Source organism: Mauremys reevesii, linkage group 11 (genome assembly GCF_016161935.1).
Source record: "Mauremys reevesii isolate NIE-2019 linkage group 11, ASM1616193v1, whole genome shotgun sequence".
NCBI classification, from domain to species: domain Eukaryota; kingdom Metazoa; phylum Chordata; order Testudines; family Geoemydidae; genus Mauremys; species Mauremys reevesii.
The window spans coordinates 16,907,647-16,931,755 of record NC_052633.1 but is presented as its reverse complement, the minus strand read 5'-3'; the positions used below and the strand labels follow the sequence as shown (position 1 = coordinate 16,931,755).

The window sequence follows — 24,109 nt, the reverse complement described above, 5'->3', positions numbered from 1 at the left end:
TCCCAGCTATCAGCATATGACCAATAATGGTGGATTGTAGCAAAGCACCATGTTGTTCGCTTTCCCTTCCCCCACCAGTTTAGTTCAAAATGGCAACTTGAAATTTCAAAGATTCATAAACAGCCGTGAAGGTTATTGTAACTGTTAAGTCACAGATGTTTGCTAGGGTCATTCATGATTTCCTTTCAGCAGTAAGAAATATGCCACTGTAATCATTCCTCCTGGGTCTATGCAGCTGCCTGTAAACAGCAAACTGAGTGTGGGTGTTTGGGAAAAAGTCTTCAATTTCCAAATCTAGTCCATTTCTGTTAGAGGTAATCCATGCAGTCTGTGGGTCACAAATTCATTTCTCCGAAGTATGAGTGGAGTGTTAGTTTTTTCCCCAGAACTGTGCCAGGTACAGGGTGGAGAAAAGCTGCAGATTTTAGCATATTTGCATGTGGCAGTAACAGAGTAAGCCAAAGATGCTGTGTCAGCTCATAAAATTAATTCCTTCATGGATTCTGGCTGAATCCTGGCTGCTGATAGCTGCATGCTTTTCCTGAAGCAGGAACTCCACATAGATAGTCACATTGCGGGGAAGGGCTTATTTTCCAGACCCCCCTGTTTAGCTGACTAGTCCACCCAACTTTCAAATATGCTGTTTGGTCACTATATGTTTGAATACTTCAGCTGCACACACTGCATGTTTCCCTCCAGCAGCTTGGAATAACATGTCCCTCTGCCAATAGGGCATCACAAGAACACTTATGTTGTCTGCCAAAATATGAAAGACCTGAAATGACAGAAAAAGCCTTTTGCAGCAACGGCATTATACACACCTCTCCTCCTCCTCCCCTACATGACAATTAGTTATGAAATTTTTATGAAACAGAAAAAAGATAATTTTAAACTTACCATTGTCTCCACACTTCTGTAACAGTGACTAACAGGCTGTGTTCAGAGACAGCATGAGGATTGAAGCAGCCCCTTCACAATATGTGTTCACTTTAGAAAGGTTACATTTTATGTTCTTGAGATTCCACCATAATTAATGTTGTGCTACTGATCTACTTTAGACCAGGGGCGGCTCCAGGCCCCAGCACGCCAAGCGTGTGCTTGGGGTGGCATGCCTGCGGAGGGTCCGCTGGTCCCGTGGTTCCACCTAAGCCGCAGGACCAGCGGACCCTCCACAGGCACACCTGCGGGAGGTCCACCAGACCGCGGGACTGGCGACCGGCAGAGCACCCTCCGTGGAATGCCGCCGTGCTTGGGGCTGTGAAAGCCACCCCTGCTTTAGACAATCCTTTTTTCTTGTCCTATTTCAGGACCCTCAACCTCTACTGCCTGCTGTTCTTCAGGAACTCAATTCCTGGCCCAAGGTACCTTCATGGACTGTTCCACAAGGAAGAGTTTCCATGACAAAGTTATGGTCGAAGATCTTAACAGGGCAGACCAGCGGGTCCAGTACCAGAAGAAGAGGGATGAAAGACTGGAACAACAGAATATTGACAGGCAAGAGGAAAGGCTGGGGAACGCCACCCAGGTAGAGAACAGGGTTTCAACGATGGGGCTGGCACTTGGAAAGCAGTTCCTGGAACAGGAATGGCAGCTTAGGGAGGGAGACAGAGCTCAATAGAGAACTGTTTCAGAGACTCCTGTCCATGACGACTGCCAGAGTACCATCTCCTGCTGCCTCCCCCACACCATGGCAGGATCACCCTGCAACATACCTTAATCTTGTAGTAGCTTGGACAACCCCATATCGGGGTGGTCAATGCATTCAGGACTCAGAAGCAGTGGGGTAGGTTAACTAAACTCCATGCAGCCTTTCTTTTTCAACTCTTCTCTAGTGTAAACCTCCACCTCCCTATCCCTCTGCCAAATGAAGGGAAAATGTGTAAAGAAGGGAAAGGAGAACATGGAGCTAGAGGACATGTGGAGGCATGGGGATTGTGTCAGGTATTAAATATTTCCTGCTCTTTTTTGTGCGTTTGTGTATGGTTTTGTTAAGGCAGCTGGTCTGCCCAACAGTGTGTGAGTGTTTTGCTATTTTAAGACATGTTTACAAATAAAGCATATTATGTTTTCAAGAAAGTTTATTGCATCACTTTGTGCAATCATGATTTGGGCTAATAAAGCTAAAAACATGTTCAGGAGCAATTAAACATTAGTAAGCAAATAGTATTCCTCAATTTAGCTAGATATGGCAATTCACATTTCAATAAATTCCATCTGTGCCCCCAATTCATTATTCTTCATGTCATTCAATCAATCCTCCCAACCACTGCTCTCTGCTCCCCTCAAAAATAATAAGCCACTTTCCCCCCACAAGCACATTCCTACAGGTACTATCAGGGCCAGCTCCGGGCACCAGCTTAGCAAGCAGGTGCTTGGAGCGGCCACTCCGGAGAGGGGCGGCACGTCCAGGTATTCGGCGGCAATTCGGCAGAGGGTCCCTCGCTCCCACTCGGAGCGAAGGACCTCCTGCTGAATTGCTGCAAATCACAGTTTTTTGGGTTTTTTTTGGGCTGCTTGGGGCAGCAAAACCCCTGGAGCCGTCCCTGGGTACTATTTCCCCCTCTTCCATTGGGCCATGCAAGTCCGTAATGTGAGAGCACAAAGCATCCCTCACTTCTCATGCCCAGATGCATGCAACCAGCTGTAGGACTGTACTTTCCAGTTGAGGGTACCAATCCAGCATCCCCTCACTATCATAGGTCCATTCTCGGGGAAATGGCTCACCTCTGGCTTCACAAAAGTTATGAAGAGCACAGCAAGCCACAGTAATGCGGACAGTATTGATGACACTGGCATCCAAATGGGTCTGTAGACACTTCCAATATGATTTTAATCTGCCAAAAAGTAGATTCAACAACCATTCTACACCTGCTGAGAGTGTAATTTAACCTTCTTTTGCCAGGGCCTCTGAATTCATGGTATGGTTTCATAAGCCATGGCAAAAGGGGATATGGGGATTCCCCTGGAATAACAGTAACACTGTTTATGTCAATGTCATCTGTGGGAATAATGTTCCAGCCTGTCCATGAATGTAGACTCCTGAGTGGGGAAAAACTGGCACCATGCTCTTTTCCAGTACAGTCCATGATGATTTTGTTCATAAATCTGCCTCTGTGGTCCATTAGTGTCTGCATAACAGTAGAGTAGTATCCTTTGTGGTTTACGTACTCGTGCTCCTTGAGAAGGGCAAACTATGGGCACATGAATCTCATCCATGACCCCAGCACTGGTAGGAAACCCCATTTTCTCGAAGTCAGCAGTTACTTCCAGAATATCTTTAATGCCTGCCACCTTGGGGCAAACCACATGCCTGACTGCCTCAATTAGCTCTGCCACCATGTTACCAACTGTTGACTTTCCAACCCCAAACTGGTTGGCAATGGACCTGTAGCAGTCTGGGGTATCCAGCTTCCAGACGGTTATAGCAACCCGCTTCTGGGCCGGCAAGGGTTACCTCAGTTGTCTCTTTACAGTGGAGGGTGGGGGCAAACTACTCAAAAAGCTCCAGAACTGTGGCTTTCTTCATGCGACCGGTCTAGACCCACTGCTGGTCATCCTAGGTCCGCATGACGATGTGGTTCCACCTGTCTGTGGTTGTGGCCCTGCACCAGAAGCGATGGTCTACATAGGGGACATCAGTAGCTTTGTCAATTATACTGAGGAGCCTCTGCCAATGCGAGTCTGCAATGCCAGGGTACTCCTCCTACCAGTCCATCAGGGAATCTGTCAGGTACCTTTGGTGGGACAGAAAATGCCACTGAAATGTCCACCAGTGCCTTGCGGACACTCTGCCAGTTTCTTGATGCAAGACTGAAAGCACAAGCAAGAGAAGTTCATCAAATGGCGCCTTTTCCATGTCACTGGCTCTGGTAGCTGAGAGTGCACAGACCAAAATGACTGCTTGGCAAGCTGCGTTGGTGGGCTGTTCAAACTTCCTGTAATGTGCAGGGTAGGCAGTAAAGTTTTCCCACAATGAACCACAGGCCATAGAATGTCAACCAATAATTTCAGCCTCAAGCCCATAACTTCTGCTTGATCTAAAGCATATATTTTCCAATGACATCCAATCTTGATTTAAAGACTTCAAGTGATGGAGAATCTACCATGTCCCTAAATAAATATATTCCAGGGGTTTCTTATCCTCCCTTTTTTTAAATTGCACATTATTTCTGTTCTAGCTGGACCTAGCAGAGAAGGAGAGCCAGACACAGAGGAGCTTATTGAAGCAGAGTTAGCTGCTGTGGAAATTGTTATTGTTTGGTTGCAAACCTGAAACTAACACCAAAGTAAGGCTTTGCATATTGTGGGGGGAGTGCTCAAACATTTAAAGGGACAAGACATCACAACTTCTAGATTGAATATTAACATTTATAGACAGGGTGAGATTCAAAAGGGTGCTGTGTTGACCTAATTCCCTTCCCAGCAAAGTAAATGATAAAACTCCCATTGACTTCAGTGGGAGCAGTTAGGCCATCCATGAGCACTTTTAAAAATCCCATCCAAAATGTCTAATTTTTATACAGCAGAGTTCATTTTCTAACCAGTATTTTAGCAAACCCAAGACTGGCTAATGATCACTTGCACTGGGTTTTCATATGGCCATGAGTCCTCCATAATATTGATGCCACACCAGGAGTAGGACCTGTCATAGAAATCCAATTTACAATCAAACTCTTAATTTTTCTAAATAAATTTCTGTTGGTTGATACTGTGAAGCTTTTCTTACCATGGCTATATTCAGACTGTTCTGCTGAATAACATGGGTGCAGATTCAAATCTGCATTCTAGGGGTTATTTCCAACTGGCGTTCTGGAAAAGGCAGAAGGTTTTTGCATGCATTAGTAGTAAATTAAATAATATAGTAATCTAAAGAAGGACTTGGAAAATTGCTATTTGTATTTTTTTTTTTGTTCTTTTGCAGGGACGATAGGAGCTGGACTATCTTGCTCTTGTTCATAAGGAGCCAATACAAACAGCTTAATTATTGTAACAATATTTAAAGGGAAATTAATAAGTGACAACACATATTAATGAGGTTCTCTGGCATGGCTCTTGAGAACATGAAAAGAGAATAAAAGGCCATAATTAACATATACTGCACTTAATGGTATATATTATGTAAGCACCCTGATGGGCCGGGCCAGTTTGTTTACTTTCTGCGTCGGCAGGTTTGGTGGACCGCGGCTCGCATTGGCCACGGTTCGCCGTCCCAGGTCAATGGGGGGGGCAAGAAGCCGCGGCCAGCACATCCATTGCCTGCGCCGCTTCCCGCCACCCCCATTGGCCTGGGACGGCGAACCACGGCCAGTGAGAGCTGCGGTCCGCCGAACCTGCCAACACGGCCGGTAAACAAACTGGTCCGGCTCGCCAGGGTGCTTACCCCGGCGAACCACGTGCCAGAGGTTGCCGACCCTTGATGTATATATTACTGACCCAGGTGTACGGTCAAACTCTTCCCTGGTGTAAACTGGCACAGTTTCTTTGACTTAAATGGAACCATGCCAACTGACACCAGCAGAAAATTTGGATCATTAAATTGATGCCCACATGGCAGAATTAAAATCTCTTAGCACTTGCAAGCTGTCTCCTTGAACAATGCACATGAGACCTGTATCCCAGCATTTGACAGCTAGAAAAAAATCTGATGGACACACACACACTGTGCACAAGGATAAAAACCTTTCTCTTGCTTTGGTCCTGTTTAGGGTGGGAAATGAAGGGTTGGGACTGGAAGGAAAGAAGTAGTAATGTTTATTCAGGTTGTCTGGTTTTAATATTAAAACACTTATCTCCATTAGGCTTTAGCTTTGGTGTTAACACACCTACCCACCTCTTTTCACTGTGAAGGGCTTTGATGGATTCACGAACTTTTAACAATTCTGCCTTAACAGAGGCTATTGCCTATGGAAGAAAGAGAGAAGATCCTGTTTTGAATTTTACCAGCATGCTACTTGTAATCATATTTGCTGTGTAAACCTTGCTATAAGCAGTAATATCACACTTAGGATATGTCTACATTGCAGTTTTTGCCTTGAGCTAATTGACTGCCATTAACAGTCTGGATACTTCTCTATGGGTCATACTTTTCCACTGTGCCTGGAAACAGATCTTCAGGAACTCCTAAGCATCTTAATTTAGAGCACGTCTGGTACAGTTCTGGTACATCCTATATCTACCTTCTGACAAAACAGGACTCTAAGACTTCCAATGTGTCTTTTAAAGCAACACTGAAAAACCTGCATGATGTCAGTGTAGAACACGAAAGGAGGATAAAGCTCCTCAAAAAGAATTCTCAGCCCATGGAGAAACTAAACAAGTCAACAGCCAGCATGACAAGACCCCAGGTTACCTCACCAGATGGAAAATGAATACACTGCAGGAACCCAAAGGTGGCAGTCCTGTCTACCTCTCTTCTGAAATGAGTGCATGCCTGGCAATGAGGTGAAGTGCTCTTGACTTGAACAGCTGCAGCTGCTACTGCTGATACAGGCTGACTGACACTGTCTCTCCTTGGAAGTATTGCTCCTGGAGAGAGGTCTTTAGAGGCAGAGTATGGATGTGACGGCAAAATGGATGAGCTGATATATGGGGACTGATTCTCAGTTACTCCATTCTGAAGCTGGGGAAGGGACAGAGGTGTGGGGAGGCAAAATTGGCCTTAAGACACCTTTTGTGCTCCTCATAGTTTAGGGCTATGCAGGGGCTGCCTAACCTGAGGCTACTCTAACTTACACTCTGCTTCCCATGGCCCCTCGAAAATAAAGAAATACTGTTGTGCAGTGATTCACCTATACCCTCCACCCACTCCCGGCATGCCCCTAACATGGCAGCTGTGCAGGGGCAGGGAGCAAGGGTTGGTTTAAAGCCTTCATGTCAATTCTACATCAGCTGGAGAGAATCACTACTCCGGGCATATCTTCAGGGGGACCATTTCTGCTGCCTTTATGCTGTCACAATGGCACAGAATGGCCCGAGCCTAATTGAGAATCAGGCCTATGATGTCTTTCCTTGAACTATTCAGAAGGGAGGGGTGATGGTATTTTGACCACAATCTCAGCTGGAGCCTCTAATGTGCTACTGTAATGCAAATAAAAAATAACAGAACAAATAACCCTGCAGTGCAAATAACTGTGTGTGCTATCACATTCAGGCAGTGAGGTCTGGATTCACAAAGGGACATAGGAGCTGTGGTGCTCAGTGTTACAATGCCTTACTTTTAGGTGCATAACAAATCACAGGAACAACACTGTGATCCACAAATCGTGAGTTGGGGGCTAGGCTCCCTACACAATGACAGGAGCTAGACTGTGATTCACAAAGCCAGCAACTAACTGGGGAGCTGCCTAAGCTAGCCAATGGGAGATACTGACAAGGAGGTATGTGCTAGCACCTATCTCTGCTCGTGATTCTCAGCTGTGAACCCTTTTCTGGAGTTAGGGGCCCAAAGTTGTTTTTGCTAATTGCTGGGGAAGCAAGGTACTCAGCTGGGATGTCAGAGACCCCTAGTTCAAGAGCCTCCTCCACCTGATGAAGAGAAGGGACTTGACTAGGAATCTGCTACCTCCCAGGTAAGCACCCTAATCATTGGGCAATAGGCTATTCTGACATGGGGCTCCCTCAGTCTCAGCTGTTCCACTGTGTGTAAATAAAAAGTAATTGGAGCAGGGGGATTGGACTCCCACATTGCAGGTGATGGCCCCAACCCCTCAGCTAAAAGTTATGTAGGGCCTTTATAAGCTGGAAAGAAGCACTGCCTTGGGACATCCCTGTTGTAAAGGTGCAGGGGGCTAGAGCCCAGCTTGGTGGGGCTTGGGACACCTGAAGTTCCCACATCACCGCTACGCTAAAAGTTATGAGAGAGCAGATCCTCCTCCTTCTCACCCCAGCCATTTTGTGTGAGCTTGGCTGTGGGACCCAATCTGGAAGGTGTGCTCTGTGTACACTGACTGGATACGACTCTGCAGGTGAGTTAAGCAGAGAAATGTCTATATTCCCTTGGTTCTTGAATTGTTCTGGGCTGAGGTAGAAGATAAGTCTTCAGGTCCCTAGTGTGGAACAGCAGTACACGTGTCCAGGGGCAGAAACTTAGGTATCTAAGGAAATTTTACTCTTGAAAATTTTAGTGCTAAATAAGTATAGGTGCCTACAGGGTCAATGGGGGTCTTGTGAATTTCAGTGGTGACTAGAAGCTGGGACTTACATGCCTAAAGCCCAGATTTAGGTGCCTAAGTTCCTTAGTGAATGTGGGCCTAGTCACTATGATTGGGTGTATACATCCCAGACTTGTTAACCAGGAGTCAATGGAGCCTGAGCCCAATTAAGCCTCTGGGTGTCAGGCATAACTGATGATCATATGCAGCTGAAAGTTGCTGGGCCTTCATAAAGGAAGGACTAAGGAGTATGGAGCAATAGGAAGGCAGACAGAAGACCCAAGTGAGAGAGCGAGCGAGAGAGAGCACGCACCAGAAAGTTTATCTGAACTAAAGGCAAAGAGAAGTTAGGGCCTAAGGGGCATTTGGACTGAAGTTTGAGGTGATACAACTGCAAAGGCTACAGAGAGCAAGTGGGTCTGGGTGAGACCCTGAGGCAGAGCTCAAAAGAAGTAGAGAGAGGCTGGAGGAGCTGAATAGTGCCTGGAGAGTAGATCGCTGTAGAAGCCCTAACATAATGGTTGTAGTTAGCAGGAAGAGGTCCAGGGATGTAGCAGCAAGGAGTCTCACAGAGCAGATTACTGCTGCTTGTTACATGATACCTGCTCTGGCACCTAATGGGGTGGGAGGACCTGGGTTTCCTTACCAGCCACTGCAAAGGTGGCATGAAGCCTCATGAGAGGGGAATAAGGATGACTGGAAGCCCTTAAAGAAGGAGCATGAAGACCTTTTGTAAGGACACTGGGACTGTTATTTGTTAGACTCTCTGTTGCCTCAAAAGGGGGGAGCTAAAATGTAATGGGGCCAGAGGGCTGAGTTGCAAGGCAAGACAAATCATTTGTAGGGCCGGAGAAACTGACAGCATTAAGCAAGAAATAGCTGCTATCCCAAGCTTTGCCATCAGGGGACCTGCCGATGGCGAGTCAACTCTTCTGCAGTCACCAATACTGAAATGTGGCCAAGTTCTTTAAGGCAGGGGTCCCCAACCCCCGGTCCACGGCCCAGTACCGGTCCGCGGCCTCTTACAAACCGGGCCGCGAACCGACCCAGTGGAGCTTCCGCAGGCGTGCCTGCGGGAGGTCTACCCGAGCCGCGGGACGAGCGCTCCCTCCGCGGTCATGCCGGCGGGAGGTCCACTGGCTCCGGTGGACCTCCCGCCGGCATGACTGCGGACGGTTCGCTGGTCGCGCGGCTCAGCTGGACCGCCCGCAGGCATGACCGGTCCCTGGTCCTAAAAAGGTTGGGGACCCCTGCTTTAAGGGATGACTGTACAAAGTTTCCAGGTTCTTGATTTGTTTCCCTCTACTTTCTCCTGCCCACTTCCCTCCCTCCAACATGAGAAATTAACAGGGTTGAAGTTAACCAAGGGAACATCTTAGGATCAGTATTTAATAGGCAGTCTGAAAGCTGATCGAGAATTGGTCCGAGTCTCTCTGCACCGCTTCAATATTCACCCTGATTTGTTCAGTGTGACTATATCTTGTTTTTGCTCACCTGAGCTGATGTCTTGTCTTGTGCTGGTACCCTGTTGTCATTCTCAATCTGCTGCACTGCAGACCCCTTTTCAGCCAAGTGCTTGGATAACTCTGGGGCCAGTCTGTATGCTGGGGAGGATAGGTAATGATGGGCAGGCTGTGTGGAGGTGCTGAGCTCTGTAGAGGTCCTGTACACCAAGAAAGAAAGCAAAAATAGTGTGAGGATGAAATGAGAAGCTCAGTAGGAGAACTCTTAGGTTCTTTCCCTGGAATCTAGAGTCATCATAAATAAAACTTCTGTTTTCAACAGAGTAATAACTGTCATGCCTGAGTAAGAATTATGAGTTAGTTATGACCTCTGTTAGCTAGCACTATATTTGGCTGGAAAAATGGATAACACATAGTGCATTTTGTTTATTGAATGGAGACCCTAAAGTCCCTAGCACAGAATTCCAGTTCCCCTTCATTTGGCAACAGTACAGCTGCTCTCTCTTTTCAACTTCCCCAGTTTCTTAGCCATTGGCAGTAGAGGGCCAACCAAACTAGGCAATTCAACTAAGGAAAGGTTTAGAAAGCCAGAAATCCTGCAGCCCAATATGTGTTAGGGTGAGGTACCAATGATCCTTTTAATGACACCTGGAATAGCAACTCAAAATTCTGCTCTCACTGATGGCTCATCCTGCCCAAATGTGATGTAAGCAAACACCCATCAAGTTATCAAATGACCTTGTGGACTCGGAGAAAGGTTACGGTAAAGTTCATGTGAAGAAGGGAGCTAAATGAAAGTAAGGAAATATCATCAGTCATGAAAGAATTAATGGGCAAGTTGTCTTCAATCACATTCCATGCTAAGGCGCAAACACTTGAGCAACATCTCAGTGACCAAATAGCTTGTTGACACTGTTTATATTCCATCAAACTATTCATACTGTAGCTATGGTTCTTGATTAGTCTGAATATATTTAAAATTGGTTTCTAATAGCAATAATGCTACCCAGTGTTATTGCACTGTAAAGTTTAGTAAATATATTTTCCATTTCTTTCCTGTTGGGAAGGATGAAATTCACCCCTGTTCAGAAGGGTGAATGCCATCACTCAATCTTACTTAAGCCCTGTTTGGCAGATATTTAAGTCTACATACTGAACAGACCAATTAGGCAAGACAAACACTCAGAACTTGTGCCAAGGACCAGCACATGGTTAAGAGACCTCTTCAGTCTCATTCATGTCCTCCATAGTCAGTGCAAGAATGGGTCAAATGAAGGACAAGCGTAACAAGATGCCAAAACAATTCAGACATAGAGTATTGCTGGAGGGAGGGATAGCTCAGTGGTTTGAGCACTGGCCTGCTTAAACCCAGAGTTATGAGTTCAATCCTTGACAGGGCCACTTAGGGATCTGGGGCAAAAATCAGTACTTGATCCTGCTAGTGAAGGCAGCAGGCTGGACTTGATGACCTTTCAAGGTCCCTTCCAGTTCTAGGAGATTGGTATATCTCCCATTATTATTATTTATTATTAACTCCAAGGAGCCTTTTCTCACACCTGGATGATGTAAAGGGCCATGGATCATTCAGGAATGGAGGTAATAGACTTAAGTCAGTTACCTGAGTCTAAAGGGCACAGAGCAGTTCCACTGACATCAGTGGGGTTATCCACAGTGGGAGGCACTGTATGGTAGTAAGTATTGCAGAGCTGGGCCCAAGATTAGGTGTGAGAAAATATGGCACAAAATGCTAATGTTAAGAAGAGAAAACAAAATAAATGTGCTTGTTTGTGAATAGTGCTCATAATTCTAATTTCATCTTTGTTGTTTTATTTAGATAGTTACTAGTATGCCCCTCAGAACCATAATATTCCAACACCTGTAGAAGGTTGGTGTAAGAAGTCACATGCCTTCAAATTCATTGTTCACCTACTCTGCTGCCAAGCAGAGTTGATGGACTACAACACCCATGACACCCCCTAAAGGAGAGTATGTGTTATAGAATAACTGACTCTTCCAAAACTGCTTGCTTATTTGTATTATGGTAATACCTAGTGAATCCACCTGAGATCAGGGCCCTATTGTGTTAGGTCTGTACAAATGCCTAGAAAAATATGGTGCCTGTCCTAAAGCATTTACATTCTAAATACACAAAGGAAGCATTGTTGTCTCCACCTTCAGATGGGGAAACTGAGATTCAGAGAAATTAAGTGACTTGTCCAAGGTGTCACATCAGTAGTAGACCTGGGAACTAAACCCAGAGCTTCTGAATCCCAACCCAAGGCCATAACCACAAGACCAGCCTTCCTTTCTACTTGTCAGCAAGGCTGAGTTCTGCAGTTACTGTACAGGACCAAAGCCTGACAGAATGTTTTAAAATTTCTTTTATGGAAGTGTTAGATCTGACAAAATGCTTTGTTGATCATTCTGTGTGTGGGCCATTGCGACCACCTTCACATTCTCTAGGGTGAGAGGAGCAGGAATCTGCAAAACTTTCTGCCATAATATGAAGTCACGGCATGGAAAAGGTTCTTTCACTGACCCCGTAGACTGTAATGGCTACTTTGTGGGCACAGTGTCAATATATCAGTCATCTGAAATAAGTATTTGCATGATATTTTTTTAAAAACCAGGGAAAGAAACTGCTTTTACTGTAAAGTTTCAACCCTTCCATTTTGTAATCTTAACTTGTGTTTTATGGACTGACCACAGTTCATCTGTCAAATCAAAGTCATTTACTGTGTGGGCACAGTCAAGTAGCTAATGTTCAAAACTGCTTCTTTTTAGCACTGTTAGATGCAGGTGGTGAATGTGCTGCAGCTTGGAAGTATCTGGTCTCTTCAAATTCACCACTCAGGTGGTATAAACACACTGGGACTGACACTCACGCTGCTTGCTCATGTTCTGGGAAGTCCCCTCCCTCCATCATTTCCAGTGTCTGCCTTCTCCGAGCCTCCTTTCTTCTGCAGCGCTCTTGAAGCAGGTTGTTTCTGATGGTGCGAAAAAAGATCTTTGCATTCTCCTTTGCTGACATCTGCTGGAACAACATGCAACAGAGAAAGGAGTGGATTTAAAACAAGCACTGCTCTGAAGCACAAGCAGTCAACCCAATCCCAGATAAAGCTGAGTGCTTTCTTGTGGGTGGAGGGCAGAAGATAGCATCAAATATAACTCCAGACTTGTGGATGCTGGCTAACTTTAGTTGCTCTTCCCTAGTTTGTCTGGAACTTAATAGAACCCTCATCTTTAATATGATTTTGTTTTGTAGATAGGGATGAACCTACTGTCCCTCCTGAGGTTGTTTTAAAGAACGTGCTTGAAAGACAACAAAGGGGCCAGTTACTTCCTGCTGTGCAAAGTGGGTGTAAAATGCTGCCTTTCCTAGCTGGGAGCATGTGATGCTCATTATGCACCTAGTGCATCTACAGGGGGAGTTTGTGAAAGAGCAAACAGGAAAAAATAATGCAACCACTTTAGTCTACTCATTTCTTACACTGATGATAAAACTACCACAAGGTGTCACTGTGGTAAAGAAAAACAGCATCGACACTATAAACATTGGTGTGGGGTGTAAAGAAAGACAATGTAAAGCAAAGGTTCTCAACCTTTTTCTTTCTGAGCCCCTCCCCACCCCCTGCAACATACTATAAAAACTCCATGACCTACCTGTGCCACAAGAACTGGTTTTCTGCATAGAAAAACCTGGGCCTGCATTAGGGGATAGCAAGCAGGGCAATTGCTTGGGGCCTCACTCCACAGGAGCCCCTGTGAAGCTAAATTGCTCAGGCTTTGCCTTCAGCCCCAGGTGTCAGGGCTCAGAGACCGAGGCTTCAGCTTTCTGGTCTGAGCCTCAGTGAGTCTAACGCTGGCCCTGCTTGGCGGACCACCTGAAACCTGCTCTTGGCCCCCCAGGGGGCCCTGGACCCCAGTTTGAGAACCACTGATGTAAAGGATGGGCATCTCATGTTCAGTTCCCACTTTCAAGTGAGGTACTAAGTACTTTCTGAATCCGCTGTTGGGCACAGTAAAGCCTGTGCTCAGTTTGGCTTAGAGTAAGTGTGTGTGTCAACTGCTTTCAAACACAGTTCATTTTCTAATGTCAACACACCTTAAACCCCTCACTCTGCAAGCTGATCCTTGTGGGTGGAGTCCTATGGCTTGTGGGACCCCACTGATTTCAGAGGGGTTTGGTACAGGGGTTTCCCTTGGGATCAGCCTGCAATAAGCAGATGAAAACTCTGGGATTCCCCTTGCAGAGTTTCTTCCTCACTGCTCTCCCACACTGACTGGCTTGTTTGTCTCATTCACGTGTTATGTCTCCATTTTTTTCTTAGTCTATAAGCTCTGTGGGACAGACTCTCATTTACTGTATGTTTGCACAGTGCCTAGCACCCAATTGTGACTTCTAGGTGCTACTGCAACAATCTATTCCATTTAATACAGTCTTCTTCTGGATGTGGTGGCTTATAGGACTGGAGTCCTCCTGTAACTGAGGGTTGATCTCCTTGGTGTCTGTACCCCCACACTAAGTGAAGCCATGATAAAAAGGGAATTCTCTTTTCAAACACACTGCCCCTAGAGCCTCTTGGCAAAGCTCGATAAACCAACTAGAAGAAGCTTTACTGAGGAGTTCACATAGCTTTACACTGAATTAGCTCCTGAATGGACACAGGGTGGGGTGGAAGGGAAGGGCAATGATGCATGTCTCCTCCAGCCATGTGCCAAGCTCCCTTCCCTCCTACCAGCTCCCCAGCCAGTCTGCACATGCACAACTCTGGTGCTATGGAGGGCCCCTTCCACAGGTCCAAAAATGGGATAGCAGATGCCTGGGGATGGTGACCTGACATACCACACACAAAGGAGGGGGCAGGGTTTATTCCTCAGTGTCCCATGTGACTAGACTGTGTCTTTATCTCAAAGCAGAGTGAAAATTCTAAACTTAAACCCCCACTTTCTTCTTTCACTCACCTAACATTGCTCAGCAACTAGATATATTTTATGGGGGTGATCACTCTCTCTTTCTCCTTTCTCTCCCTAATCATCATAGCCAAGAGCCTACCCATCCACACCCATAGGTCAATCAAGCAGATGAGTCAGTAAAATGGGATGGTACCTTCACACAGTACTCCATCACAGGGTGTGACCTCTTGTGTGGTTTGCTCTGACGCTCAGTGAAGAAGCAGACTTGGCAAAGATCAAAATTCAGGCACTTCAGACAGCGATACCTGTCAGGAAAAACAGAAAGGATAAAATTAACCTCCAAGGACTGGCAACTTCATACAAGTGAATTGGGATCTTGGAAATCAGCACCCATGAATGTCTGATGAGGTGGGCAGGCAACAGTTTTCCTGGTCCAAGAAAATTTGAGACATTGAAAATGTTTCTGTCCCACATCAGGATGAATAGTCAAAATCTTGAATTTTCACAAACTGAAAATCTAAAAAAGATTTTGGTTTGGGTCAAGTGAAACATTTCATTTTGATAATTTTGAAACTTTTTCTTTACCTTTTTTATTTGACCTTTTAGACTTGTTTCAAAGTTTCAGTAAATTTAAATTGTTCTGATTCAAAACTGAAACTTTCTGGTTTGAAAATGTCAGTTTTCTTTTCCAAAAATGTTTTGAAGTTGGACACTTTGAAACCAACCTTGGTCATCAAATTTTGGCATTTTTCAGTGGAAAAATCAGTTAATCAAAAAACCCAGCTTTTCTGATACTATCAATGTAGTAATGGTTTCCCACAGCTAGGGGAGAGCCAAGGAGTTCATCATCAAAATGAGTAATTGATCAGCTGACAATGTTCTAATACTTAGAACAGCTTTATTTTTATAGCTAAAAACTGATGCACTGAATTTCATATAGTGGAGCAATAGTTGCCAATGATGCCATTTTTGGTATTGTTGCTGTATCCTTGTATTTCACATGCTTCAGTTTATCTCTATATATGGTTCATTGTGGGCTATAATATCCCAGCATGATGAATGCTGGGGCATCAAAGCAAAGTGGGACCTATGACTTTGAAAAAACTTACAAGTCAATAATGCAAGTTAACATTGCCACAAAAGTGTAATAATAAAACGCCCTGTCCTGGGTTCATCACTGTCATCTCGCCTAGTCCTGCCTTCTCTCAGACATCCTCCCTTCACCCTTCCCATAGCACCTGTCCAAGAGGTGGGGAAAGACAAGCTGCAGTTAACTCCTGGCTTGCTGGAGACCAGGCAATAGAGCAGGGTGAAGCTTTTCAGCTGAACCTTTTTTCAATTAAAAATGCAGATTTGAGTCGTCAAACTTCTTGAGATTAGGGTCCAATTGTTTCATTAAAAAATCAGAATTTTTATTTCAAGATTTTTGAAATGTTATGATTTTTCAATTCAAAAAGCCTTTGTTTTGAATTTCACGGCAATTTTATTTTTTAAAAGGTGACCTTCTCTCCCTCTTCCCCCCCCCCCCCAAAAAAAAACCAAACCAAACCAAAACCAACCTAAAGGAAATGTTTCATTTAACCCAAACTGTAAAACTTTTTTTTTTTGGTTTGCTGAAAATTGTTTTTGAATGGAGTCAACTCAAAACAATTTCCCCCACCAATGATTTAGTTCAGCCACTGAACTGAAAAAGCAGTTATTCACACAGTTTAACCAGGCAGTGCCCTGAGCCCTGTTCCACTATTATTAAACCAGGTATGAGATACCAAACTCAAAACTAGAGGCCTCGATTACAGCTAGACTAGGATGGAGAACTGACTGCTCCCTGTGTAGCACTCGCTGGACTTTGAATACTTGTACAGCTCTTGAGAACCTTGTTCCCTCACAGAGCTTGTTGGGTCTTTGTAGAGGAGCTTTGTAAGACAGATCTAGGCAAACACTGCCGGAGAATATTCAAAACCAGATCATAATCTAGTTTCATGAAAACATTTACATTATAATTAAGCTTTTGATATTTGCTTTTCATTTGCTTTTTATTTTGGGCCCTAGCTACCAAGTAGCATTCTTTTAATACTCTGAGGTATTTTTTTTTTTAGTTGCATGGATGTAAAGCAGAGGTTCTCAAACTTCATGGCACTGCAACCCCTTTCTGACAAGAAAAATTACTACACGACCCCAGGAGGAGGGACCAAAATCTGAGGCCGCCCCCCCAGAGCTGAATCCCTCAGGCTTTGGCTTAGGCCCCGAGCCCCAGCCAGTCTAAGCAAGCCCTGGCGACCCTATTAACCCTAACCAACCGGAGAAGGCAAAACAAGCTTTAATAACAAAAAGACACCATGGCTACAATGTATGCAGTGTAGTTGTAGCCGGGTCAGTCCCAGGATATTACAGAGACAACGTGGGTGAGGCTGTATGTAGTGTTCTGAGGATTACAGATGGTGAGACCTCTGGGGATGATTTGTTTTTTCTTGCATTTGCTCAGAAAGTAGATGTTGCTGTTAATTTTTACTACAAGGCAGCATTGCATAATGGCCAGGGTAGTGGTCCAGGGCTCAGGAAACCTGAGTTTTGTACCCATATCTGTCACTGGTCTGCTGTGTGATCTCAGGCACATCACTTTCCCTCTCTGTGTCTCTATTTCCCCATCTGTCTTGTCTATGTATATGGTAAGTTCTTTGAGGCTGCAACTATATCTCACTACGTCCATCTAAAATGCCTAGCACAATGGGGTCCTGATCTTGGCTGATCTCTACACGCTACACATAATACTTTATAGTAAAGTATGTTGTACCTTAGTCCAGTGATGGGGAAATTCTTACAGATGCTACATCTAATGTGATGCATAACCATTTCAGTGGCTGATAATCTGTAACAGGTAGGAAGCCACAGGAGCAGGCCAGGTTCAGATCGTAGCCAAGATAGGAATTTCTCTTCACCGATTGCTGAGTTCAGAACCTGGAAAAGAATATCAGTCTCTGGTTCAATCACTTATTTAAATAGAACTATTGTCTCTGTCACACCTCAGACTATAAGCCCTGATCCTCGATCAGGATATGCTAGCACAGACTCCTCCTCACGTGCAGAATACCACTGGCTTCAAAAGGTCTCCACATGAGTGTAGGGTCCATGCTAGTACCTTACTGGGTATTCTTCTTTATTGGTGTCAGATGTTTACAATGTGGAATTGGGAAGCAAGCTTGTCCTTTAAAATGAGGTAATTTTTAATTGCTGTAATGTGATACACTGGCAATTTCAATCAATCAGCAACATTCATGGTCACTTCCCAAGGTCATCTGAATTCTACTCACCCCATGGAAGCAGCTTCGAATAGCGATTTCCACAGAAGACAGATCACAGCTTTCCCCCACAATGGCTGGGATCTACATCAGGAAGACAGACAGCTGTTCAGAACACCCATGATAAGACAGTTGCCACCACCAGACTATACTGATGTAGTGACAGAGCACAGATGGTGAAGTGTCAAAGGAAAAGCCATTTACTTCTTATGGTGGAGAAAAGACTGTTTAAATTTAGACACATGATACCAGTGTAATTCCAAACCTGAGTATGTGTCAGAATGATGCCTCTGTCCCAGTAATTAGATATGAATCAACAGATTGTGCTGTCGGGCTAAAGCACTGAACCCAGTAGTAGGACAGACTTTTTTTCCCCCCAGCATAGACTTATTCCATGTTTTCCTAAACACAGTGAAGTGAGAAAACTCCCACCTTCACCTCCACACCTCATAGTGTCTCCTGGCTGAGAGCCTTGTGAAGGCCATTCTCAGAGCCATGCCAATGAGTAATGCCTGTCTGCTGCTGCTGTTTATTATTTGTATTATCATAGCCCCATAGGAGCCCCAGTCATGCACCAAGACCCCATTATGCTAGGCCCTGGACAAACAGAACCAAAAGAAGGTCCCTAAACATAAGAATGGCCACACTGGGTCAGGACACCATTTCTGTCCATCCTGGCTAATAGCTATTGATGGACCTATTCTCCATGAACTTATCTAGTTCATGTTTGAACCCTGTTATAGTCTTGGCCTTCACCATACCCTCTGGCAAGGAGTTCCACAGGTTGACTGTGCATTGTGTGAAAAAATACTTCCTTTTGTTTCTTTTAAACCTGCTGCCCATTAATTTCATTGGGTGACCCCTAGTTCTTGTGTTATGAGAAGGAGTAAATAACACTTCCTTATTTACTTTCTCCACACCAGTCATGATTTTATAGACCTCTATCATAGCCCTCCTTAGTCATCTCTTTTCCAAGCTGAAAAGTCCCAGTCTTATTAATCTCTCCTCACATGGCAGCTGTTCCATACCCCTCATCATTTTTGTTGCCCTTTTCTGAACATTTTTCAATTCCAACATAACTTTTTTGAGATGGGGCAACCACATCTGTATGCAGTATTCCAGATGTGGGCGTACCATGGATTTATATAGAGGCAATATGATATTTTCTGTCTTATTATCTATGCCTTTCTTACTGATTCCCAACAATGTTTGCTTTTTTGACTGCTGTTGCACATTGAGTGAATGTTTTCAAAGACCTATCCACAATGACTCCAAGATCTCTTTCTTGAGTGATAACAGCCAATTTAGACCCCATTGTTTCATATGTATAGTTGGGATTATGTTTTCCAATATGCATTTATCAATATTGAATTTCATCTGCCATTTTGTTACCCTGTCATCCAATTTTGAGAGACTCTTTTGTAGCTCTTCGCAGTTGGCCTGGGACTCAACTATCTTGAGCAATTTTGTACCGTTTGCAAATTTTGCCACCTCATTGTTTACCTCTTTTTCCAGATCATTTATGAATATACTGAATTGGACTGGTCCCAGTACAGATCTGTGGGGGACACCACTATTTACCTCTCTCCATTTTGAAACCTGACCATTTGTTTGTTTCCTATCTTTTAACCAGTTACTGATCCACGAAAGGACCTTCCCTCTTATCCCATGACAGCTTACTTTGCTTAAGAGCCTTTAGTGAGGGACCTTGTCAAAAGCTTTCTGAAAATCTAAGTATACTATATCCCCAACAAATCTCTTCCCCAAATTATATTCATCTATGTGTCTGACAATTTTGTTCTTTACTATAGTTTCAACCAGTTTGCCCGGTACTGAAGTCAGGCTTACTGGCCTGTAATTGCCGAGATCACCTCTGGAGCCATTTTTAAAAATGTGTGTCACATTAGCTATCCTCCAGTTGTTTGGTACAGAAGCTGATTTAAATGATAGGCTACAGACTACAATTAGTAGTTCTGCAATTTCACATTTGAGTTCCTTCAGAACTCTTGGGTGAATACCATCTGATCCTAGTGACATTACTTTTTAGTTTATCAATTTGTCCCAAAACCTCCTTCTCCCAAGGAGCTTACAATCTAAGGCCTGCTCTACACTAAGATTTTAGGTTGAATTTAGCAGTGTTACCTCGATTTAACCCTGGACCCATCCACACGACGAAGCCCTTTTTTTTTTCGACTTAAAGGGCTCTTTAAATTGATTTCTTTACTTCACCTCCGACAAGGGGATTAGCACTGAAATCAGCCTTGCCGGGTCAAATTTGGGGTAGTGTGGATGCAGTTCGACAGTATTGGCCTCCAGGAGCTATCCCAGAGTGCTCCATTGTGACCGCTCTGGACAGTGCTCTCAACTCAGATTCACTGGCCAGGTAGACAGGAAAAGGCCCACGAACTTCTGAATTTAATTTCCTGTTTGGCTAGCATGGCGAGCTGATCAGCATAGGTGACCATGCAGAGCTCATGCAGAGCTCATCAGCATGATGTGCACATTGCCGGGGCATATTGCCCGGCCCGTACTTTGTGAGAAGTCCATGTCTATGTCCTCATCACTCTCATCACCACACTGCCATCGCCTCCTCGGCTGGTTTTGCTTTTGCAGCTTCTGGTTCTGCATATACTCCAGGATAATGCATGTGGTGTTTACAGTGCTCATAATTGCCGCGGTGATCTGAGTGGGCTCCGTCAACCCAGTGCTATGGTGTCTGGGCTGAAAAAAGGCGTGAAACAATTGTCTGCCGTTGCTCTGATGGAGGGAGGGGCGACTGACAACATGGCTTACAGGGAATTAAAATCAGCAAAAGGGATGGCTTTGCATCAAGGAGAAACACAAACAACTGTCACACAGAATGGCCCCCTCAAGGATTGTACTCGAAACCCTGGATTTAGCAGGCCATTGATTTCACAAAACAAATCAGGTCAATTTCTTGTTTTGATACACTCCATCTATCTTTTACATCTTAGGCTGGCAGCAGATGGTGCAGTACGACTGCTAGCCATCGTCATCTCCTGGGTGCTCAGCAGAAGATACTGCATTACGATTGCTAGCCATCATCATCTCCTGGCTGCTCGCTAGAAGACGGTGCAGTATGACTGCTAGCCATCATCATCTCCTGGATGCTCGGCAGAAGATGGGAATGACCTGGCTGAGTCACTCCCATGTCTGCCCAGGAGCCCCTGACCGACCACACTGAGGTCAGCTAAAAGAGCACCCAGGAATACGACGACGATGGCTACCAATTGTAATGCACCATCTGCTGCCAAAAGTCAATGAGCTGCTGCTGTGTAGCAATGCAGTCCCACGTCTGCCAGCACCCAGGAGACATACGGTGACAGTGAGATGACCAGGCTCCATGCTTGCCATGGTATGGCGTCTGTTCAGGTAACCCAGGAAAAAAGGCGTGAAACAACTGTCTGCTGTTGCTTTCACGGGTGAGGGCTGATGACATGTACCCAGAACTACCCGTGACACTGTTTTTGCCCCATCAGGCACTGGGATCTCAACCCAGAATTCCAATGGGCAGCAGACTGCGGGAACTGTGGGATAGCTACCCACAGCTACCCAAAGTGCAATGCTCCAGAAGTCGACGCTAGCCTCGGTACTGTGGACGCAGTCCACCGACTTAATGCACTTAGAGCATTTTGTGTGGGGACACGCACAATTGACTGTATAAAAATGATTTCTAAAAAAACGACTTCTATAAATTCGACCTAATTTCATAGTGTAGCCATATCCTCAGTAGCTATGGCTTGGATCCAGCAAACAGCTGGAACCCCTTTTGACAACAACAGGATTCTGCATAGGTGCAATTCCATGCTCTTGGAACTACTTACAGGATCTGGCAACCATAAAGTTAGCCAAAACTCAAGCTGCAGAGGCACTGATATGAATGGGAATTTTGACTGAGTGAAGACAACAGGATTTGACACTGAAGCCCTGCTTCCAACAACTGGTCTGCATGGCAGATCCTTGTGCTTACATGGAGCCCCAATGACTTCAGTTTTGTAAAGAGACTGCTCAGTTCAACAAAACAATCTCTCTACTCATAGTGCTGCAGGCTGGGAACTTGCTGCTTTATTCACCCGTAGCACAACAGAGTGAGGGAAAGCCTCCCACCTTACAAAATAGGAAGTAGGGAAGGGTGGAGCAAGGCTCCATCCCATAATATTTGGGGTAACCCAATTAGCCCTTTTACAACCACTTTACTGCACTTAGCCATTCCATGTGTGGCATAGCAGTGACATCACCTGATGTAAGTCTGTCAGCAGGCTTCTCATGGCGCTCCGAGTGATCAGGGTCCCCCTCCCATTGGGGTCAGCATAGAGTTGAAACAAAGCTGCAAAGGACCAGAGAAGACAGCTTTACAATCCTGGCAGAGCCTGAAGATTCTCAATGCAATGTCTTTCCAACAAGAGCTGCCATGGCAACAGTTGGGTGTCTCATCAATACACCACTATCAAGAAAGCTATTACCATCGTCTTGTCTGAGGGTACGTCTACACTACGGGACTATTCCGAATTTGCATAAACCGGTTTTGTAAAACAGATTTTATAAAAAGGTGTGCGCGTGGCCACTAAACAACAAATTCGGTGGGTGGTGTCCACGGTCCGAGCTAAGCGTCTTTTTCTTCTTGCACTGTTAGCTAGCTACTAGCTCCCCTCCAGCCCCCCCATACCGCCCGCCCCCCCCTTGGCATTTCGGTTCCCCCCCCAGTGCCTGATGGGGCAAAAAAATCATTTGGTGGTGGTGTTCTGGGTACAGCCTCACCTCCCCCTCCCTCCTGACAGCGGCAGACAACCGTTAGCCTTTTTTTTGGTGAACCGTGTGCAGACGCATAGCAAAGCAGCATGGACCCTGCTCAGCTCCCATACATACAGTCGTAAATTTTTAAACACCTCGCCGCGCGTGCAGTATATGCTTGAACCAACGAACCAGGAGGTAGAGAAGAGATGAGCGGAGCGCCGGGCGACGATGACGATGATGATGGGTGGACACACAATTATAATCCCAAACCGGCGGCGCGCGGATCCTGATGATAATGGGGGGTGGGCAGGATTTTATCCATTTTTGGCGATTTTGGCCCGGGGGGAAGATTCCACTGGGGGGACTGGTGTGTTGCAGGTGTGGGGTGATTTGGCTGGTGCCTGCTGCGCGCCCACTTAATGCATGGAATGACTCATTTTGTTTTGTGCCTGCCCCTGCCCTGCCCTGCCAGCGCCATAAGCCCAATGAGAGCAGCCCTCACAGTAGAGAAGCGAGTGGCGAGTGCCAGCACTTTGGAATGGCAGCACACGAGCTAATCACCGGAGAGAATCAAATCAATGTGGGACTGGGAAAGTGGGCTGTGGGTGAAAACAATGCAAGCAGCACTGCCAAAGCTGGTTGTGCTGTGGAAAAGTGGTTGTGTGGTGGGATGGCTTTGGGGCATTGGATTCCTGGCTTGTGGGGAACTGGATTCCCGATAGATGGAACCCATATCCACCGCTACACCAGCAGCACCAGGGCACCAGGCACGGGGGCTTTTCAGTACTTTCAATGTACTGCTGCATGCACTGGGGGATTTCACAAGACACATTTCACAACAACAGGACGGGGGATGGATGGCCAGGGAGGTGATGGATTCTCTACTACTGCAAGACTTTGTGGCAAGTGCGCAGACTTACAGACTTGCAGACACTTCAGGGGATGTTGAAAATGGATGTTGATATCTTGGGGACTGGGCTGGGACTGGGGACCTGATGCCATGGGAAGCCATACACAGCCAGCCAAGGGCAGGACAGCAGTGGTCAGATCTGTTCCAATTACAGGCTGAGCAAGTGTGGAATGGTGGTGATGTGTGGTGGGCTGTGCATTTGCTCGCTGGCACTCTACTGACACCACTCCAGACCTCCAGACCTCACATGTTCATGCTGTATGCTGTGTAATATTGCTCTCTGTCTCTGTAGAGGTAAGGGGAGACCTTGGGGAGAGAGTGGGAGGGCTGAGGGTGGTGGCCTGGCCGCTGATTCTGCGCCAGCCAGAGGACACCAGGGAGACCAGGAGATTAAGAGAGCAGGTGCGCATCAGAAAGAAGCTTCAACAGTTCAATTCATCAATGGCAGACTGCTGTACAGTGTTGTTGATGTGTTGAAAACCTTGATTGACTACCCCCCTCAGTCCTCTTCCCCCTTCCCCTCCCCCCCCCTCCTTAAATAAATTATTTGTCATTTAAAAAAAATTAAATTTTATTTTTTAATTATAAAAATATAGAGAAAAGGAGAGTGGTGGGTGA

The 24,109-nt window shown here is 45.4% G+C and overlaps 1 protein-coding gene across 8 annotated transcripts in view; it reads right to left on the bottom strand.

Moving 5' to 3' along the window:
- Positions 1-24,109, bottom strand: part of DYTN (dystrotelin) — a 66,325-nt gene that overhangs the window by 22,753 nt on the left and 19,463 nt on the right. For all 8 annotated transcript variants that reach the window (XR_005586051.1, XM_039493906.1, XM_039493905.1 and 5 more), the window contains exons 6-12: positions 22,086-22,174; positions 17,839-17,910; positions 17,322-17,485; positions 14,724-14,835; positions 12,499-12,644; positions 9,645-9,813; positions 5,831-5,901 (exon numbers count right to left, since the gene is read on the bottom strand). Coding sequence is in view for 7 of the 8 variants with exons in the window: in XM_039493906.1 (XP_039349840.1) it covers positions 5,831-5,901; positions 9,645-9,813; positions 12,499-12,644; positions 14,724-14,835; positions 17,322-17,485; positions 17,839-17,910; positions 22,086-22,174 (823 nt within the window). In the remaining variant the exon portion in view is untranslated. The remainder of the gene's footprint in view (positions 1-5,830; positions 5,902-9,644; positions 9,814-12,498; positions 12,645-14,723; positions 14,836-17,321; positions 17,486-17,838; positions 17,911-22,085; positions 22,175-24,109) is intronic.